The 18,608-nt window shown below is 52.6% G+C and overlaps 2 gene segments (V, D, J or C); both read right to left on the reverse strand.

Annotated features, from left to right (window-relative positions):
* Positions 1–3,545: 3,545 nt before the first annotated feature.
* On the reverse strand, positions 3,546–4,314 carry LOC128906865 (T-cell receptor beta chain V region PHDS203-like). The segment is given in 2 exon segments: positions 3,546–3,846; positions 4,246–4,314. Coding segments are annotated over 2 exon segments (344 nt in total).
* A 5,087-nt stretch (positions 4,315–9,401) lies between these two features.
* On the reverse strand, positions 9,402–13,976 carry LOC128906905 (T cell receptor beta variable 14-like). The segment is given in 4 exon segments: positions 9,402–9,455; positions 12,107–12,218; positions 13,177–13,474; positions 13,885–13,976. Coding segments are annotated over 4 exon segments (507 nt in total).
* Between the last annotated feature and the right edge of the window lie 4,632 nt (positions 13,977–18,608).

Consider the following 18,608-nt stretch of genomic DNA (forward strand, 5'->3'; position numbering starts at 1 on the left):
GGGAGGAATAACCCCATGCACCAGTACAGGTTGGGGGCTGACCTGCTGGAGAGCAGCTCAGTGGAAAGAGACCTGGGAGTCGTGGTGGACAACAGGATGACCATGAGCCAGCAATGTGCCGTTGTGGCCAAGAAGGCCAACGGCATCCCGGGGTGCATCAAGAAGAGTGTGGCCAGCAGGTCGAGGGAGGTCATCCTCCCCCTCTCCTCTGCCCTGGTGAGGCTGCACCTGGAGTACTGTGTCCAGTTCTGGGCTCCCTGGTTCAAGAAGAACAGGGAACTGCTGGAGAGGGTGCAGCAAAGGGCTACGAAGATGATCAGGGGACTGGAACATCTCTCTTATGAAGAAAGGCTGAGAGATTTGGGTCTTTTTAGTCTGGAAAAGACAGCTGAGGGGGAACCTTATCAACACTTATAAATACTTAAAGAGTGGGTGTCAGGAGGATGGGGCCAGGCTCTTTTCAGTGCTGCCCAATGATAGGACAAAAGGTAACAGGAACAAACTTGAACATAGGAAGTTCCACCTAAACATGAGGAGGAACTTCCTTCATTTGGGGGTGGCAGAGCACTGGAACAGGCTGCCCAGAGAGGGGGTGGGCTCTCCATCTCTGGAGACATTCAAAACCCACCTCGACGCGTTCCGGTGCAACCTCCTCTAGGCGAACCTGCTTTGGCAGGAGGGTTGGATGAGATGATCTCCAGAGGTCCCTTCCAACCCCTACCATTCTGTCATTCTGTGATTCCCAGGGCAAAGGCAGGTTCAACAGCAGGATCGTGGTCAACACGACGGGGTGGAAGTGGCAGGTATTTGAGACAGACCCCAGGCCTTGCTCCCACCTCCTGACTCAAGACACACAGAGAGGCCACCCATCCCATCTGGACCAAGGGACAAAAGGAAGTGGGGGTGAGGACAGTCAGGCTGGGTTGGACTGGTCCAGAGACGTCCAGGTAGAGTGGAGTGCAGCCTCAAGGGCTGAAAGGCAGCTGAGCTCTTCCGTGTGATGGAGTGAGGAGCACTGGATGAAAGTCAAGCCTTGAGGACACTCATCTTGGACAAATCCTGGGGACCTCATCTAAGGCTGGAATCCTGTGTGATGGGAACCCACTAGAGTCTCTTTGAAGTCACAGGGCTTTTTAAGAAGCCCAGAACTGGTTTCAGCAAAGGTCTTCACCTGGGACACCTGAGCAGTGAAACAGTCTGCTTAGGGAAAAGGGACAGAGGGCACCTTCCTTCCACAGAGAGGAACTTTCTGTCCCCTTCTTCCCATCACCAGACAGCATTAACACACATTTGTCTTTCTTGGCAGGACTTTAATGGGGAACCAGCAGTCTACGTGAGTACCACAAAGACCCTCTCACCCAAATATTCCCCCATTTTTCTTGAAAGACGTAGGGCACTGGGGAACACACCAAAGGCTGACAGAAGCGCTTGGGGGGTGGGGGGGTGGTATCCAAGGGTTTCCAGTCTGCCCTGCACTCAGGTAAGGTGTTGCGTGAAAAGGGGCAAAGCGGTTTTGGCAGAAAATAAACCCCCTTGCGTTCTAACACTCCTCACCGAGGTGGGAGGCTAGGTGCGGCTAGGTTTAAATTCTGAGTGATGCCCAATTCAGCACTATCAGTCCAATCGCGTTTAATATGTATTAAACTATTACGATTTGGATACACTAACAGTGGACTGCACCTTCAGTCTAGTCATGCTCATGAACTAGCACGGCCACTCTTGAGTCTTTGGTCGCGTTCAGTGAGAAACCAAAACGACTAGCTACTTAAAAAAGTACAGTTTATTTAAACAACAGATATATAGGTTCTTAGGATTGCCGGTGATAAATACACTGTCTGCAAAGCACGTGCAAATGAAAGTATTTTTACATATACAAAATGCGCGACAGTTATAAACGGTACAGCCTGGCTCTAAATGTAGAAAAAAGAGTCTCTAGAGAAATTTCTAAGTTTCCCGAGGAAGCACTCAGTATAATCTAAGTCTTACCCAAAGGCGTCCCTATGGGGGGGAAGAGAGGCTCAGCCCGTCGACTGATCCCAGAAGTCAGTGATGTAATTCTTTATGATGGTGTCTTCCCTGGGTATCCCCCCTCTCTCAGGCTATTTTTATACTATTTGTTATCTTTAAGGTGGAGTTTGGGTGACTTTAGTCATACATACTTTTATCATGATTGGTGTAAATTTCTCTCGCTTCACAATTAAAGGTATAGTTTATGAGAAATTCAGGGCGCAGACTCAAGAAGGAGTGGTCGCACCTTGGAGGCAGGTAGCCTTCGGGATGGAGGTGTGTTTTGGTATTATAATGACATTATAATGAGCAAAGTTCGCACAAAGGACAGCATTTCATCAAAATTTGACAAAATGTTGGCTCTGAGCATCTAGCAGGCAGCTAATTGGCAGCTTATCTGTTTCACGGTATCATCCCATTCCCGTATCCGCTATACATCATAAGGTAAAGCCACGGAATAATTGCATCCCATCCCATACCTCATGTAGCTTATCAGGGAACCACAGATGTTGTGTCCTTCATGCCAGCTGCGGCTATTTTCTACCTCAGAAGCCTCTTGATTTTATAGTTTTCCTTAATGTGTGAACAATGCTGTACTTTTGTATATTTTAGCCAATTTAGTATTTATTCCACATAAGGTTTGTCTCTAAAATTGGAGCAGGTCTCTCAGGGCCTGGACCAGGGCACGTGGGAAAGTCTCCCTAAATGCAAACTTCTCCTTCGAGTGAAAGCCCTTGTGGCCTTGTCCCTGAGCTGCCACACTCCTCTGGCAAAGAATTTGTCCCTCTGCCTCAGCAGAATTTCCCCATCACAGATTGTGCCATCGCTTTTCAGTCTTTTCATGGGGAGCTCCAAGAAGACTCTGTCTCTAACTCATCCTCAGCTCCCTCCAGGGAACGAGAGGCTGCACCTAATGCTCCCCTGCATTCTCATCAAGCCCGGTGGAGGAATGATCCCCCTCCTGGCCCTGACACCTCCATTCAGGCTAGCAGAGCCAAGGGTACGGTGGGTTATTGCCACAGAGCACCTTGTGGCCTGGGGCTCCTCACCTACAGGGCTGCGCTCCATCCTGAATACCGTGGAGACTTGGGCTATATGGCATACATCCGAATGTTCAGGTCACAGGGTAGTGGCATGACCCAAGGACGATGGCACACAACAGCGAACACAACAGCGTACCCATTCCCTGGAGACTTCTGGGGCCAAGGGACCAGTGCACACATAGAAGTCCTCAGTGGCATGGTCCTGCCAGTACTCTGCAACTCAGAGCCCCTCGTGTACAGCAGTGTGTCGAGCCCTGGGTTACCAGCGAGGCACCTGTACTCTAGGAAACCGCAATGTGAGCAATCCCAGGAGACCTTGAATCCCTTGCCAGATTTAACTCCAGCTTTGCTTGGCTTTCCAGCAGATGGGGAAGGAAAGGGCTGGGTGAACCAAGTCAAAATGATCTACTGTCAAACACAGGGCTCTGTGTGTGTGCTGGGGGCACATCCCTCGTTGCATGGAAAGGTTTGTGCTATGCTGCTCCGCATTTTGAGTCACTGTGGGCCTCCCTCAGCACAGAAATATGTGCAGGAGTCATTGAGAAGGGCGTAATCTATCGCCACAGATAAGCGGTAGCCCTTAGTCCCATTACTCCAAAAGTGATTTCTGAATTCCTTCTCAATCTCTGCCCTGCCACCTTCCACCGAATATACAACCAACTGCAGAGTGGCATCCTTCCCATGGGCAACTTGTACCAGGACATGGCAGAGTATGCATTGTCCTTTTGGGAACAGTTCAGAACCACAGAGTCTCCCACTCGGACGACGGTGTCTGGCGACTGCTGAAGGGCCTGGCCTGCAAAGAGAAGGGAAGAGATGTGAGGAGTGAAACACACTGAAGGAGATGGGGTGGCATAAGGATGTCAGCAAGCTCTATGGGACAGTGTCCCGTTTCGCTGAGACACACAGGAAAAAAAAAAAACACAAACCAGCTTCAAAGACAATGGCAAATTTCTTATGACAAACAATTACTTCGGTACTCTCAGTTGAAGTGTTAAAATGGGATAGAAAAAACACCTTTGTAGATGTGTAGAGTTTTCTGAGTTTAGAGGTTGAGGAAAAGCTCACCTCGTTCATTGCCCATCCTCCCCCAGGAAGCCTTGGGGAATGGGGCACTGACAACAACTGGGCACACGGCTGAGGCAGCAGCAGCAGCTCCAGGGCAGCTCTTCAAGCAGAAGAGAAGATCACTTACCCACAGGGACCAGGACGGCCACAAGGAACCAGAGGAGAACCATGGGGAAAGGCCACCTCCTTCCAGCACCCTGCCCGGTGTGGCAGCACAGGCACAGAGACGTGCCAAGACGAGAGGCTGGGAGAGGAAGAGACACGTGTCTCTCTGCGGGTGGGCAGGGCGGTGAGAGAGAGCCTGAAGTGTGAGGAGGCAGTTGGCTGGCTGGGAACAGCGGGGAATGACACCTGCATGCAGGCATGAGATGCATCCACCCTGCTCCACGCACTTCCTGCTGTGTCTGTGTGTGTCTATAGGCAGAGGTGGGGGACAGGGGTGATCACAGGAGCAGGATGGGGCTGTGTGGCAGCCTGAGTGCGTGCACGGCACAGGGGTGCACAAGGAGGCACCAAACGAAGGGAAGAGAAAGAGAGCGTAGGGATGCATGTTTGTTGTGTGCCCCTCAGCTGAGTCTTCTCTCCAGCAGCCTCACACTCAGGCTCCCAGCCCGCAAGCTGCAACGTGGAATCTTCTCTGCTTATCCCAGTGCTGCTCGTCATGTTGCCCAGGTATGGGAAAGGCTGCTGACCTCTAACCCTGCTGCCTACTGTAGTATGCCAGAGAGGAGTTCTGTAGCTGTCCCTCTCTTCCTCCAAAGGGACATCTCAAGGAGAGAAAAGGCTGCCTTTGGCTCTGCACTGGGACTGCCTCTTCGTAGACCGCACCACAGAGCAATTTGTGAGGAGAAGGCTATTCACTGTGGGATAGGCTGGTACAGACTTACCTTCTCCATGCCAGAGAAGAGATGACACTCTCTTTCTTGGAGCATTCTGCAAAGGAGCAGCAGGACGAGGATGGGCAGAGCTGAAGAAAATCCTGGCTTCTTCTCTACATGGGGCACAGCCTGTTCACCAACCCAATGCTGTGAGAAATCACTGCTGGCAGGAAGTGGGGCTCACAGTGTGTCCACACTGACACCCTTTCTGTGTGTCAGAGGCCTGACAGAGCTTCTGCACGTCTCTGCCCATGCTGTGTGCCCAGCAATGCACGGCAGTGTATGGACAGCCCATACAAGAGAGCAAGGGACCTGGCTGCTCAAGGCTGTCATGGGCTTTGCAGAGAAGATGTACCCCTGTGTCCATGCAGAAGGGTGCAGCAATGCCAGCAGCTCCCACACCCTCTGTTCCAGGTCCGAGTGTATCCCAATGCATTCATTGCCACAAAAATGCCTGTAGCAGATTCAGGAATGACCCCAGCTTCCTCAAAAGAAAAGGGAGAAAAGAACCAAGAGGGTGGGCTAAACTGTGCAGGCAACAGGAAGAAACCCCACAATACCCCACAATACCCCCAGCACTCCAGCTGAGAGGAGGCTGGGCTTGATGTGTCCATGGGAAGGGTCTCCATTTCCCACTGTAGATGGAGGAGTCAGTGATGCACAAAACAGTGAACCCGAGCACGCGCCCGCCTGTGCTGTGCTGCACCCGCAACATGGCCTTCAGGCCTCTGCTGTGCTGCACATTCCCCCTAGCCACAGGATAACCTCAGGCAGGTCGTTGTAACGGAGCAGGACGTGGGCGGCTCCCGCTCGGTACCGGCTCTTACGCCACGTGCCCGGCCTTGTCTTTATCTAAAGGTGCACCTTAGGTAGAAGAACCTCTCATGCAAACATCCTTTCTATGTGATGGTGAGAATGACGAACTCCAGGGCTGCCTGGAGTTAAATGAGAGGAGGTCTGCAGAGTGCAGATTGAGGAGAGACAGAAAGAAGAAGGTGGGGAGAGAAAGGGAGGCAGAGAGGGGAAGAAGCGTTGAGGGAAGTGGCTATAATGGAAATGAGAGCTAAACGGAGAGAGACGCAAGGAGGAGTGGGGTGGCGTGGAGAGAAAGCAGGACAAATAAACTCACAGAATATGAGAAGAGGATAAATGGAAATGAGAGATAAATGGAGAGAGAGGCAAAGAGTGTGAGAAGTCTCACAGAGCCTGAGAAGAGAATGAAGGGCAGGCTAGGAAGCAGAGGAGGTCATGAGTGGAAAGGGAGCATCCCGCCTTGTGCAGCTCTGACGAGGAGGAAAGCAGGTCCCCTTTGTGCAGGAGCAGGTTTGCGCTCAGCTCCCTCAGCAGCCTACCCACTGTGTTTCATCCTGAGCACAGTAATACGTGCCAGAGTCATTCAGAAAGGCATGCTCGATCGAGATGGTCATCGCGTCTCCTTGTATCCCACTGCTCTTCAAACGGCTGCGGAGATCCTCCTCCACATCTGCTTTACCACCTGGTATTGCAGAAGCCACGAGGATCAGCCTGGAGTCCTTCCCCATAGGAACCTTGTACCAGTATACAGCTGAGCCAGCGGATTTCTTCTTGGAACAGCTCAGACTCACGGACTGGCCTTCTCGTGTCACTGTGTCTGGGGACTGTTCCAGAGCCAGCACTGGAAGAGAAAAGGAGGAACATTGAGGAAGACGAAAAAATGGAAAAAGATTAACTAGGCACTGTGGGTTTGTAGAGAAGAGGGTGAGAAGAAACAGGACAGATTAAGGAGCAGTGGAAGGGATGGGACAGTCCTTCCGATCAGCAGGGGTGTTTCCAGTCTCTCTCCAAGAGGCAAGAAACATTCCTGGTCAGTTTGTGTCTAAAACATGAACCATGTGGGGGCTGAGCACAGAAGTAAAAATAGACAGCCCTTGCAGGAGATTCAGGGATTCCTGCCCACATCATTCAGTGCCCATCCTCAGCACTGGGAGCTTTGGGGAATGGAGCTCTGCCAGCAAGCGGGGATGCAGCTGGGACAGCAGCAGTGGAATCGCTGTAGGTGCTCAAGGGTGACTTGAGATCACTTACCCATAGGGGCCAGCATGGCCACAAAGAACCAGCAGGGAGCCATGCGGGAAAAGCCCCTGTCCTTTCAGGGACCTGCCTTTTGTCGCTGCCCAGAGACATGGGAAGAGGAAGCCCTGGGTGAGGAAGGTGAGACATATTAGACATATTGGGGTTGGGCAGGACATGAAAGGCGAGAAAGGATTGGCTGGCTGGGAACAGTGGGGAAGGACACACACAATCACAGGAAACTATAAACCCTGCAGAGATGGGGGGCGGTGGGAGTGTGCATGGGGAGGGGAGAAGGGGGGTTGCATGGAGAGGACCATGCTGAGGTTGCATGGGAGTCTGAGTGCGTGCAAGGCAGAAAAATGCTGAGAGTTCCCCTTCTGCTTCTGAAGTCCTCGAGAGTTGGAGACATGAGCTATGCAGGACACACAGAGGTCCCTTGCATTTCCCGAGGCATTTTCCCTCTCTCCCTTCAGCCATGGCTTATTCTTTTTTTAAATGTATGTGGGGGGTCACTCTGTGTGGGGGTGGGGGTGGGTGTGTGCAGGGCTCCCTCCAGCCTTGGCTCAGCAGACCTGGGGAGAGGAGTAGGAGAGGAAGGTAAATGCCTTTGAAGAGTGTGGCCCAAAGGGGGAGGCATGAGGGAGAAGAGGCGCTGAGGACTGGGGCTAGGGTGGCTTCTCCCTTCACTTTCCTTGCTGACAGGCAGTAGCCCAGGTTCCTCCAGAGATTGTTTCTCCCTGGGACCCAGCTGGGGACCCTTGGTTGTCTCAGCCTGGTGCTGCAGCCGTACAGTGCGATTTCATTCACTCGTGCTCCACCAGTGACACCGCTCTACTGCTCTGCTCACAGGCTCACGGGACTCCAGCCACTGCCGTCCTCCCCACAGCGCCCTCGGGTGTCTCTGCCCAGGGGGACAGCCACATGGCCTCTCCTGAATGGGGCAAACTCGGCGCAGGGATGCGCAGCTGGCAGAGTGGCAAGAGTGAAAGGAACCCAGGCAACAAATGACAGAGGTCTCCACCATGCCCAGCGCTGCTGGCAGCACCTTTCCCTCCTCATAGGAACTGTCGGAGCCTGTGCCTGGAGCGCTACCTGGTGACAGGCAAAGAGAAGAAATGGCAATGGGCTAGGATCCCTGGTGGTACTCCCGCCTCATGCAGAAGAAGGGAGCAAAACCTCATAAGATCAAAAAAAAAGTGCCAAAAAGAGCAAAGAAAACAAAAGTGACAGAGAAGGAAAGATAAAATCTGGCAGAGGAGCAATAATGCCATTAGTGAGCAAGCCTGTCCCCACACAACTGGTGTGAACAGATCTCTGGACTCTGAGCGCACACAGGGGTCTATTCATTCTGTGGGCGTATGTCTATAAGTGGGAGACTTTACCCTGATATATCAGACTTCTGAGACACCTCATTCTTGGGGCCACCTGGCTTTGTGCTTGGGAGACTGCAGTCTGCGTTACTGGGAAGGGCTTCATGCATGGGCATGCTACAGCTCTGCAGGTATGACACAGCTGCACGGTACAGAGAAAGACAGCCCGAGCTGAATAGGGTGTGTAGGTGTCTCTGCAGTCTCTGATATGCTTAACATTGAAGTTTTCCTCCCATTTCCCTCTAGAAAAGTGGGGATCGTTGTCTGCCTCTCCAAGGTGGCTAACACTTTCCTCAGTCACGTGGTGCTTAAGACAAGAGGGAAAGGGAGAAAGCATTATGATGCACAGATGATGTACTGGCAATATCAGCACACACATAGGCAGCACAGAAATTCAGTGTGTCTCTGATGAGGTGCATTCCATCTTTCCCCCCAGCATCAGCTCTGTTTCCCTGCCTCATGCACATCTAGAGGTTCTTTCCCTCCACAAAATGTCCTCAGCTTTTCCAGTGGTTCTGGGTGCTTGCAGGAAGCGCAGCTGGCCTTGAGCACTCTGCAAGGTCCTACCTTCTCCACAGAGACAATACCTGATGCACATCCCAGACATTCAGACTCTCATCTGCCTTGGGAAGTAACCCTGTCTCATCACTGTCTACCCTGCTGTCTATAGAAACAGAGAGAAGGCTGCACGTACAGAGAGATTTGTGCTCAGCTGCCTCAGCATCTGAATCAAGGTGTATCCTAGCGCAGTCATAGCTGCCAGAATCATTCACTGAGGCAAAATCTATTGAAAAGGACACGCAATATCGCATACTCCCACAACTCTTGAAGGCATTCTGAAACTCGTCCTCAAACTCTGCCTTTTCCCCTTCCACTCCACACACTGCAGTATGGTACCAGCTGCAGTATGGCATCCTTTCTTTGAGCCTACTCCTACCATGGCATGTAGGGGCATGTGGTTCCCATCTGGAAACAGCTGAGAGTCACAGCTCCTCCCTCTCGGATGACTGCATCAGCAGGCTGTTGAAGGGCCCACACTGCCGGGAGAAAAGAAAAACAAAAGAAAAAAGTAGGGGGAGTCTAGGCAGAAGGTGAAATGGTGTGAGGAGGAAGGGGATGAAAAAAACCCACAAAATCTAGCAGGGGTAAGAGATGGGATGAGTTTAAAAGCTATGGGCAAGTTTCTCATCTGTCTATGAAAGACCAGGAGAAACAGCTGACAGCAAATGTCAATATTTGAAATGGGGAGGAAGTCAGAAGAAAGGAGCAGTCAGCGATGGAAATCTGCCCATGGTGGCAGCACAGGCAGCACAGGCACAGAGACGTGTGTGGAGGAAATGCTGAGGAAGGAAGATAGGCATGACAGTGGGGGTGGGCAAGGCAGTGGGAGAGCACCTGAAATGTGAGAAAGGAGATGGCTGGCTGGGATCAGTGGGAGAGAACACTCACACACAGCAATGGGTGGTATGAATCCTGCACAGATGTCTTGCTATGTGTGTGTGTGTGTGATTATGCGTGCAATCACAGGAACACGATGGGGCTGGATGGGAGCCTGGGTTTGAGGCAGGGCAGGGGGGATGCTGGGGGTTTTCCCTTTCTTCCTGTGGCATCAGCTGAGATCTCCAGAAAAGAAGTATTACGCAAAGGACACAGAGATATGGGGCACGGGCTCTGCTTCGCTGTCCCACAGCTGACACGCCATTCCAGACGCCCTGGAACTTCACAGGCCCTGACCCCACAAGCCACAGCGTGGTGTTGTCTCTGCTCAGCCCTATGCTGTCCATGCCATGGCCCCAGGCACCGAGCAGGCTGCTGACATAACGCTCTTGGCGTGGCTTGTAGCTTGACAGAGAGGAGTTGCACAAAAGCACCTTTCTCCTCCAAAGAGAGATCTGAAGGGAGAAAAACCTACCCTTGGCATTAGACTAGGAGTAGAGATCCAATGGCCGTGCCAAGAAAACTTCCCCGTGAGAATGATTATTTGGGAGTGAGGGTAGTAGGAAGAAGCTCTTCAGGAATTCCCCCTCAAGGACATAGAACAAGGTAACATCTAATGCCTGCCTCCTCCTTGTGGGTTATTTCTGGTCAAACGGGAGACTTACTTTCCCTCACACGGATCACATCCACTTCCAAATGTCCAGTGTTCTTGATGCTCATAGGGACAGTCAAATCTTGGTTCCATGGATCCCTGGGGACTGGCTCTGTGTGTTCATGTCATTCCGAGAGTGGGTCTGGGGAAAGGTCGAGAATCCCCATGCCCTAGGGAAGCAGGGAGCACACACACTCCCACACCCATACCCCTCCACCTCCATCCCCATCTACCACCCTTACCATTCCATGGCAAGAGCTTCCATGGGTGGAGTCCAACAGCTTTCAGCACAATGGTGGAACAAGAAAGGTGGCCATGGGCAGCCAGCATGCAGCTGCGGTCCCTCCTCACTCCTGGGACTGGGGGTGGGAGGTGGTGGTGAGATGCCTGCTTTGCTCCCTGTGTTACTCTTCAGAGTTTTCCATGTGCTGGGAACACAGATTTCACATTCTCCTCATGCCGAGAAACAAACAATGTTGACCCTTCCTCCAACCAGACTGAAAGCACTGCATGGGGTCATGAAGTGGGGCCAAGGCCTCTCCAACAAGCCCAGGTGAAAATGCACCCAGCCCAGGGCAGTGGTGAGTCAGGCTGTGGTGATCCTCTAGGGAATGTGCAAAGAGTAATGAACCTGTTGTGGGGGATACAGACCATAGACACAGAAGGACCAGGTAGGTGGAGAGGGAGGTCTCCTTGAGGACCTCACTCTCCCCGCATCTCAGGGCAGGGCTGAGCCCAAAGTTCAGGACTCGAGCTGGTATTGTGGAATCTTCTCTGCTTATCCCAGTGCTGCTCGTCATGTTGCCCAGGTATGGGAAAGGCTGCTGACCTCTCACCCTGCTGTCTACTGTAGTATGCCAGAGAGGAGTTCTGTAACTGTTCCTCTCTTCCTCCAAAGAGACATCTCAAGGAGAGAAAAGGCTGCCTTTGGCTCTGCACTGGGACCGGGACTCCCAAGAGTTCTCTTGGGAAACCGCACCACAGAGCAGTTTGTGAGGAGAAGGCTATTCACCGTGGGATAGGCTGGTACAGACTTACCTTCTCCATGCCAGAGAAGAGATGACACTCTCTTTTCTGGAGCATTCTGCAAAGGAGCAGGAGGATGAGGACGGGCAGAGCTGAAGAAAATCCTGTCTTCTTCTCTACATGGGGCACAGCCTGTTCAGCAGCCCAATGCTGTGAGAAATCACTGCTGGCAGGAAGTGGGGCTCACAGTGTGTCCACACTGACACCCTCTCTGTGTGTCAGAGGCCTGACAGAGCTTCTGCACGTCTCTGCCCATGCTGTGGGCCCAGCAATGCACGGCAGTGCAAGGACGGCCCATACAAGAGAGCAAGGGATCTGGCTGCTCAAGGCTGTCATGGGCTTTGCAGAGAAGATGTACCCCTGTGTCCATGCAGAAGGGTGCAGCAATGCTAGCACCTCCCACACCCTCTGTTCCAGGTCTGAGTGTATCCCAATGCAATCATTGCCACAAAAACTTATGCAGGAGATTCAGGAATGACCCCAGCGTCCTCAAAAGAAAAGGGAGAAAAGAACCAAGAGGGTGGGCTAAACTGTGCAGGCAACAGGAAGAAACCCCACAATACCCCACAATACCCCCAGCACTCCAGCTGAGAGGAGGCTGGGCTTGATGTGTCCATGGGAAGGGTCTCCATTTCCCATGGTGTTCCCTGGGGTGCGCAGGTGGCAGGGCAGGGCATTGGGAGCCCTGCAGGGCACATGGGATGCGAGGAGTTAGAGATGTCAAACGCGGCACGCCTGCTCTCTTGGGCCTTGTGCTTAGGGCTGGAGAAACCCGTCTGTCAGCATGGGAAGATGCAGTGTGGGAACCTGCTGGAGAGCCCCATGATGGCCTGTGCTGCGCACCGGTGTGTGTTAAGACAGAGATACCACTCTAACCCATCAGGAAACCTTCTGTTAGCTGCACAGCTTGCTAACGTAATCTGGAATTTAGATATATCCTTGGGAAAGGTAAACTGTGTGAGGATCAGGGGGTGGAAGGCAGTGATCCTGACCCAGAGACCACTGTAGATGGAGGAGTCAGTGATGCACAAAACAGTGAACCCGAGCACGCGCCCGCCTGGGCTGTGCTGCACCCGCAACATGGCCTTCAGGCCTGTGCTGTGCTGCACATTCCCCCTGGCCACAGGGTAACCTCAGGCAGGTCGTTGTAACGGAGCAGGACGTGGGCAGCTCCCGCTCGGTACCGGCTCTTACGCCACGTGCCCGGCCTTGCCTTTATCTAAAGGTGCACCAAGAACATCTCATGCAAACATCCTTTCTGTGTGACGGTGAGAATGATGAACTCCAGGGCTGCCTGGAGTTAAATGAGAGGAGGTCTGCAGAGTGCAGACTGAGGAGAGACAGAAAGAAGAAGGTGGGGAGAGAAAGGGAGGCAGAGAGGGGAAGAAGGGTTGAGGGAAGTGGCTATAATGGAAATGAGAGCTAAACGGAGAGAGAGGCAAGGAGGAGTGGGGTGGCATGGAGAGAAAGCAGGACGAATAAATTCACAGAGTCTGAGAAGAGGATGAAGGGCAGGCTAGGAAGCAGAGGAGGTAAGGAGTGGAAAGGGATCATCCTGCCTTGTGCAGCTCTGACGAGGAGGAAAGCAGGTCCCCTTTGTGCAGGAGCAGGTTTGCGCTCAGCTCCCTCAGCAGCCTACCCACTGTGTTTCACTCTCAGCACAGTAATACGTGCCAGAGTCATTCAGAAAGGCATGCTCGATCGAGATGGTCATCGTGTCTCCTTGTATCCCACTGCTCTTCAAACGGCTGCGGAGATCCTCCTCCACATCTGCTTTACCACCTTCAAATGCAGAAACCACCAGGATCAGCCTGGAGTCCTTCCCCAAAGGAACCTTGTACCAGTATATTTCTCTGTTGAAGGGTTTCTTCTTGGAACAGCTCAGACTCACGGACTGGCCTTGTCGTATCACTGTGTCTGGGGACTGTTCCAGAGCCAGTGCTGGAAGAGAAAAGGAGGAACACTGAGGAAGAGGAAAAAATGGAAAAACATTAACTGGGCACTACGCATTGGTACAGAAGAGGGTGGGAAGGAACAGGACAGATTAAGGAGCAGTGGAAGGGATGGGACAGCTCTTCCGATCAGCAGGGGAGTTTCCAATCTCTCTCCAAGAGGCAAGAAACATTCCTGGGCAGTTTGTGTCCAAAACATGAACCATGTGGGGGCTGAGCACAGAAGAAAAAATAGACAGCCCTTGCAGGAGATTCAGGGATTCCTGCCCACGGCATTCAGTGCCCATCCTCAGCACTGGGAGCTTTGGGGAATGGAGCTCTGCCAGCAAGCAGGGATGCAGCTGGGACAGCAGCAGTGGAATCGCTGTAGGTGCTCAGGGGTGACTTGAGATCACTTACCCATAGGGGCCAGCATGGCCACAAAGAACCAGCAGGGAGCCATGCGGGAAAAGCCCCTGTCCTTTCAGGGACCTGCCTTTTGTCGCTGCCCAGAGACATGGGAAGAGGAAGCCCTGGGTGAGGAGGGTGAGACATATTAGACATATTGGGGTTGGGCAGGACATGAAAGTCGAGAAAGGATTGGCTGGCTGGGAACAGTGGGGAAGGACACGCACAGTCACAGGAAACTGTAAACCCTGCAGAGATGGGGGGCGGTGGGTGTGTGTGGGCAGGGGAGAAGGGGGGTTGCATGGAGAGGACCGTGCTGAGGTTGCATGGGAGTCTGAGTGCGTGCAAGGCAGAGAAATGCTGAGAGTTCCCTTTCTCCTTCTGAAGTTCTCGAGAGCTGGAGACATGAGCTATGCAGGACACACAGAGGTCCCTTGCATTTCCCGAGGCATTTTCCCTCTCTCCCCCAGCCATGGGTCGTTCTTTTTTTATAGGTATATGAGGGGTCACTCTGTGTGGAGGTGGGGGTGGGCGTCTGCAGGGCTCCCTCCAGCCTTGGCTCAGCAGACCTGGGGAGAGGAGTAGGAGAGGAAGGTAAATGCCTTTGAAGAGTGTGGCCCAAAGGGGGAGGCATGAGGGAGAAGAGGCGCTGAGGACTGGGGCTAGGGTGGCTTCTCCCTTCACTTTCCTTGCTGACAGGCAGTAGCCCAGGTTCCTCCAGAGATTGTTTCTCCCTGGGACCCAGCTGGGGACCCTTGGTTGTCTCAGCCTGGTGCTGCAGCCGTACAGTGCGATTTCATTCACTCGTGCTCCACCAGTGACACCGCTCTACTGCTCTGCTCACAGGCTCACGGGACTCCAGCCACTGCCGTCCTCCCCACAGCGCCCTCGGGTGTCTCTGCCCAGGGGGACAGCCACATGGCCTCTCCTGAATGGGGCAAACTCGGCGCAGGGATGCGCAGCCGGGAGAGTGGCAAGAGTGAAAGGAACCCAGGCAACAAATGACAGAGGTCTCCACCATGCCCAGCGCTGCTGGCAGCACCTTTCCCTCCTCATAGGAACTGTCGGAGCCTGTGCCTGGAGCTCTACCTGGTGACAGGCAAAGAGAAGAAATGGCAATGGGCTAGGATCCCTGGTGGTACTCCTGCCTCATGCAGAAGAAGGGAGCAAAACCTCATAAGATCAAAAAAAAGGACCAAAAAGAGCAAAGAAAAAAAAAGTGACAGAGAAGGAAAGATAAAATCTGGCAGAGGAGCAATAATGCCATTAGTGAGCAAGCCTGTCCCCACACAGCTGGTGTGAACAGATCTCTGGACTCTGAGCGCACACAGGGGTCTATTCTTTCTGTGGGCGTATGGCTATAAGTGGGAGACTTTACCCTGATATATCAGACTTCTGAGACACCTCATTCTTGGGGCCACCTGGCTTTGTGCTTGGGAGACTGCAGTCTGCGTTACTGGGAAGGGCTTCATGCATGGGCATGCTACAGCTCTGCAGGTATGACACAGCTGCACGGTACAGAGAAAGACAGCCCGAGCTGAATAGGGTGTGTAGGTGTCTCTGCAGTCTCTGATATGCTTAACATTGAAGTTTTCCTCCCATTTCCCTCTAGAAAAGTGGGGATCGTTGTCTGCCTCTCCAAGGTGGCTAACACTTTCCTCATTCACGTGGTGCTTAAGACAAAAGGGAAAGGGAGAAAGCATTATGATGCACAGATGATGTACTGGCAATATCAGCACACACATAGGCAGCACAGAAATTCAGTGTGTCTCTGATGAGGTGCATTCCATCTTTCCCCCCAGCATCAGCTCTGTTTCCCTGCCTCATGCACATCTAGAGGTTCTTTCCCTCCACAAACCGTCCTCAGCTTTTCCAGTGGTTCTGGGTGCTTGCAGGAAGCGCAGCTGGCCTTGAGCACCCTGCAAGGTCCTACCTTCTCCACAGAGACAATACCTGATGCACATCCCAGACATTCAGACTCTCATCTGCCTTGGGAAGTAACCCTGTCTCATCACTGTCTACCCTGCTGTCTATAGAAACAGAGAGAAGCCTGCACGTACAAAGAGATTTGTGCTCAGCTGCCTCAGCATCTGAATCAAGGTGTATCCTAGCGCAGTCATAGCTGCCAGAATCATTCACTGAGGCAAAATCTATTGAAAAGGACATGCAATATCGCATACTCCCACAACTCTTGAAGGCATTCTGAAATTCGTCCTCAAACTCTGCCTTTTCCCCTTCCACTCCACACACTGCAGTATGGTACCAGCTGCAGTATGGCATCCTTTCTTTGAGCCTACTCCTACCATGGCATGTAGGGGCATGTGGTTCCCATCTGGAAACAGCTGAGAGTCACAGCTCCTCCCTCTCGGATGACTGCATCAGCAGGCTGTTGAAGGGCCCACACTGCCGGGAGAAAAGAAAAACAAAAGAAAAAAGTAGGGGGAGTCTAGGCAGAAGGTGAAATGGTGTGAGGAGGAAGGGGATGAAAAAAACCCACAAAATCTAGCAGGGGTAAGAGATGGGATGAGTTTAAAAGCTATGGGCAAGTTTCTCATCTGTCTATGAAAGACCAGGAGAAACAGCTGACAGCAAATGTCAATATTTGAAATGGGGAGGAAATCAGAAGAAAGGAGCAGTCAGCGATGGAAATCTGCCCATGGTGGCAGCACAGGCAGCACAGGCACAGAGACGTGTGTGGAGGAAATGCTGAGGAAGGAAGATAGGCATGACAGTGGGGGTGGGCAAGGCAGTGGGAGAGCACCTGAAATGTGAGAAAGGAGATGGCTGGCTGGGATCAGTGGGAGAGAACGCTCACACACAGCAATGGGTGGTATGAATCCTGCACAGATGTCTTGCTATGTGTGTGTGTGTGTGTGATTATGCGTGCAATCACAGGAACATGATGGGGCTGGATGGGAGCCTGGGTTTGAGGCAGGGCAGGGGGGATGCTGGGGGTTTTCCCTTTCTTCCTGTGGCATCAGCTGAGATCTCCAGAAAAGAAGTATTATGCAAAGGACACAGAGATATGGGGCACGGGTTCTGCTTCGCTGTCCCACAGCTGACACGCCATTCCAGACGCCCTGGAACTTCACAGGCCCTGACCCCACAAGCCACAGCGTCGTGTTGTCTCTGCTCAGCCCTATGCTGTCCATGCCATGGCCCCAGGCACCAAGCAGGCTGCTGACATAACGCTCTTGGCATGGCTTGTAGCTTGACAGAGAGGAGTTCCTCCAGGGAACTACTGGAGCGAGTCCAGCGAAGGGCAACCAAGATGATTATGGGACTGGAGCACCTCCCTTATGAGGAAAGGCTGAAAGAGCTGGGACTCTTTAACCTGGAGAAGAGAAGGTTGAGGGGGGACCTGATTAATGTTTACAAGTACCTAAAGTGTGGGTTTAAGGAGGATGGAGCCAGGCTTTTTTCAATGGTTCCCAGTGACAGGACGAGGGGCAATGGGCACAAGCTAGAACATAGGAAGTTCCGTTCAAATACACGGAAAAACTTCTTTACGGTGAGGGTGACGGAGCACTGGAACAGGCTGCCCAGGGAGGTTGTGGAGTCCCCTTCTCTGGAGATTTTCAAGACCCGCCTGGATGCAGCCCTGAGGGATGTGCTTTAGGTAATCCTGCTCTAGCAGGGGAGTTGGACTAGACGATCTCTAGAGGTCCCTTCCAACTCTGAAGATTCTGTGATTCTGTGATTCTGTGAAATGCAACTTTCTCCTCCAAAGAGAGATCTGAAGGGAGAAAAACCTACCCTTGGCATTAGACTAGGAGTAGAGATCCAATGACCGTGCCAAGAAAACTTCCCCGTGAGAATGATTATTTGGGGGTGAGGGTAGTAGGAAGAAGCTCTTCAGGAATTCCCCCTCAAGGACATAGAACAAGGTAACATCTAATGCCTGCCTCCTCCTTGTGGGTTATTTCTGGTCAAACAGGAGACTTTCTTTCCCCCCCACGGATCGCATCCACTTCCAAATGTCCAGTGTTCTTGATGCTCATAGGGACAGTCAAATCTTGGTTCCATGGATCCCTGGGGACTGGCTCTGTGTGTTCATGTCATTCCGAGAGTGGGTCTGGGGAAAGGTCAAGATCCCCCATGCCGTAGGAAAGCAGGGAGCACACACACTCCCACAGCCATACCCCTCCACCTCCATCCCCATCTACCACCCTTACCATTCCATGGCAAGAGCTTCCATGGGTGGAGTTCAAAAGCTTTCAGCACAATGGCAGAACAAAAAGGTGGCCATGGGCAGCCAGCATGCAGCTGCGGTCCCTCCGCATTCCTGGGATTGGGGGTGGGAGGTGGTGGTGAGACACCTGCTTTGTTCCCTGTGTTACTCTTCAGAGTTTCCCGTGTGCTGGGAACCCAGATTTCACATTCTCCTCATGCCGAGAAGCAACCTAACTTACCCCTTTCTCCCACCATGCCGACAGCTCTGGATGGGGTCATGAAGGGGGGCCAAGGCCTCTCCAACAAGCCCAGGTTAAAACGCTCCCAGCCCAGGGCAATGCTGGGGGGGTCTAGGGTGAGTCTCTAGGGAATGTGCAAAGAGTAATGAACCTGTTGTGGGGGATACAGACCATAGACACAGAAGGACCAGGTAGGTGGAGAGGGAGGTCTCCTTGAGGACCACACTCTCCCCTCTTCTCAGGGCTGGGCTGGACCCAAAGTTGAGAACTCGACCTGGGGCAGGGCAAGTTTGAGACACAGTGAAGCCCTAGCTGGTGTATCCA

This window comes from Rissa tridactyla, chromosome 1, assembly GCF_028500815.1.
Source record: "Rissa tridactyla isolate bRisTri1 chromosome 1, bRisTri1.patW.cur.20221130, whole genome shotgun sequence".
Lineage (NCBI taxonomy): Eukaryota > Metazoa > Chordata > Aves > Charadriiformes > Laridae > Rissa > Rissa tridactyla.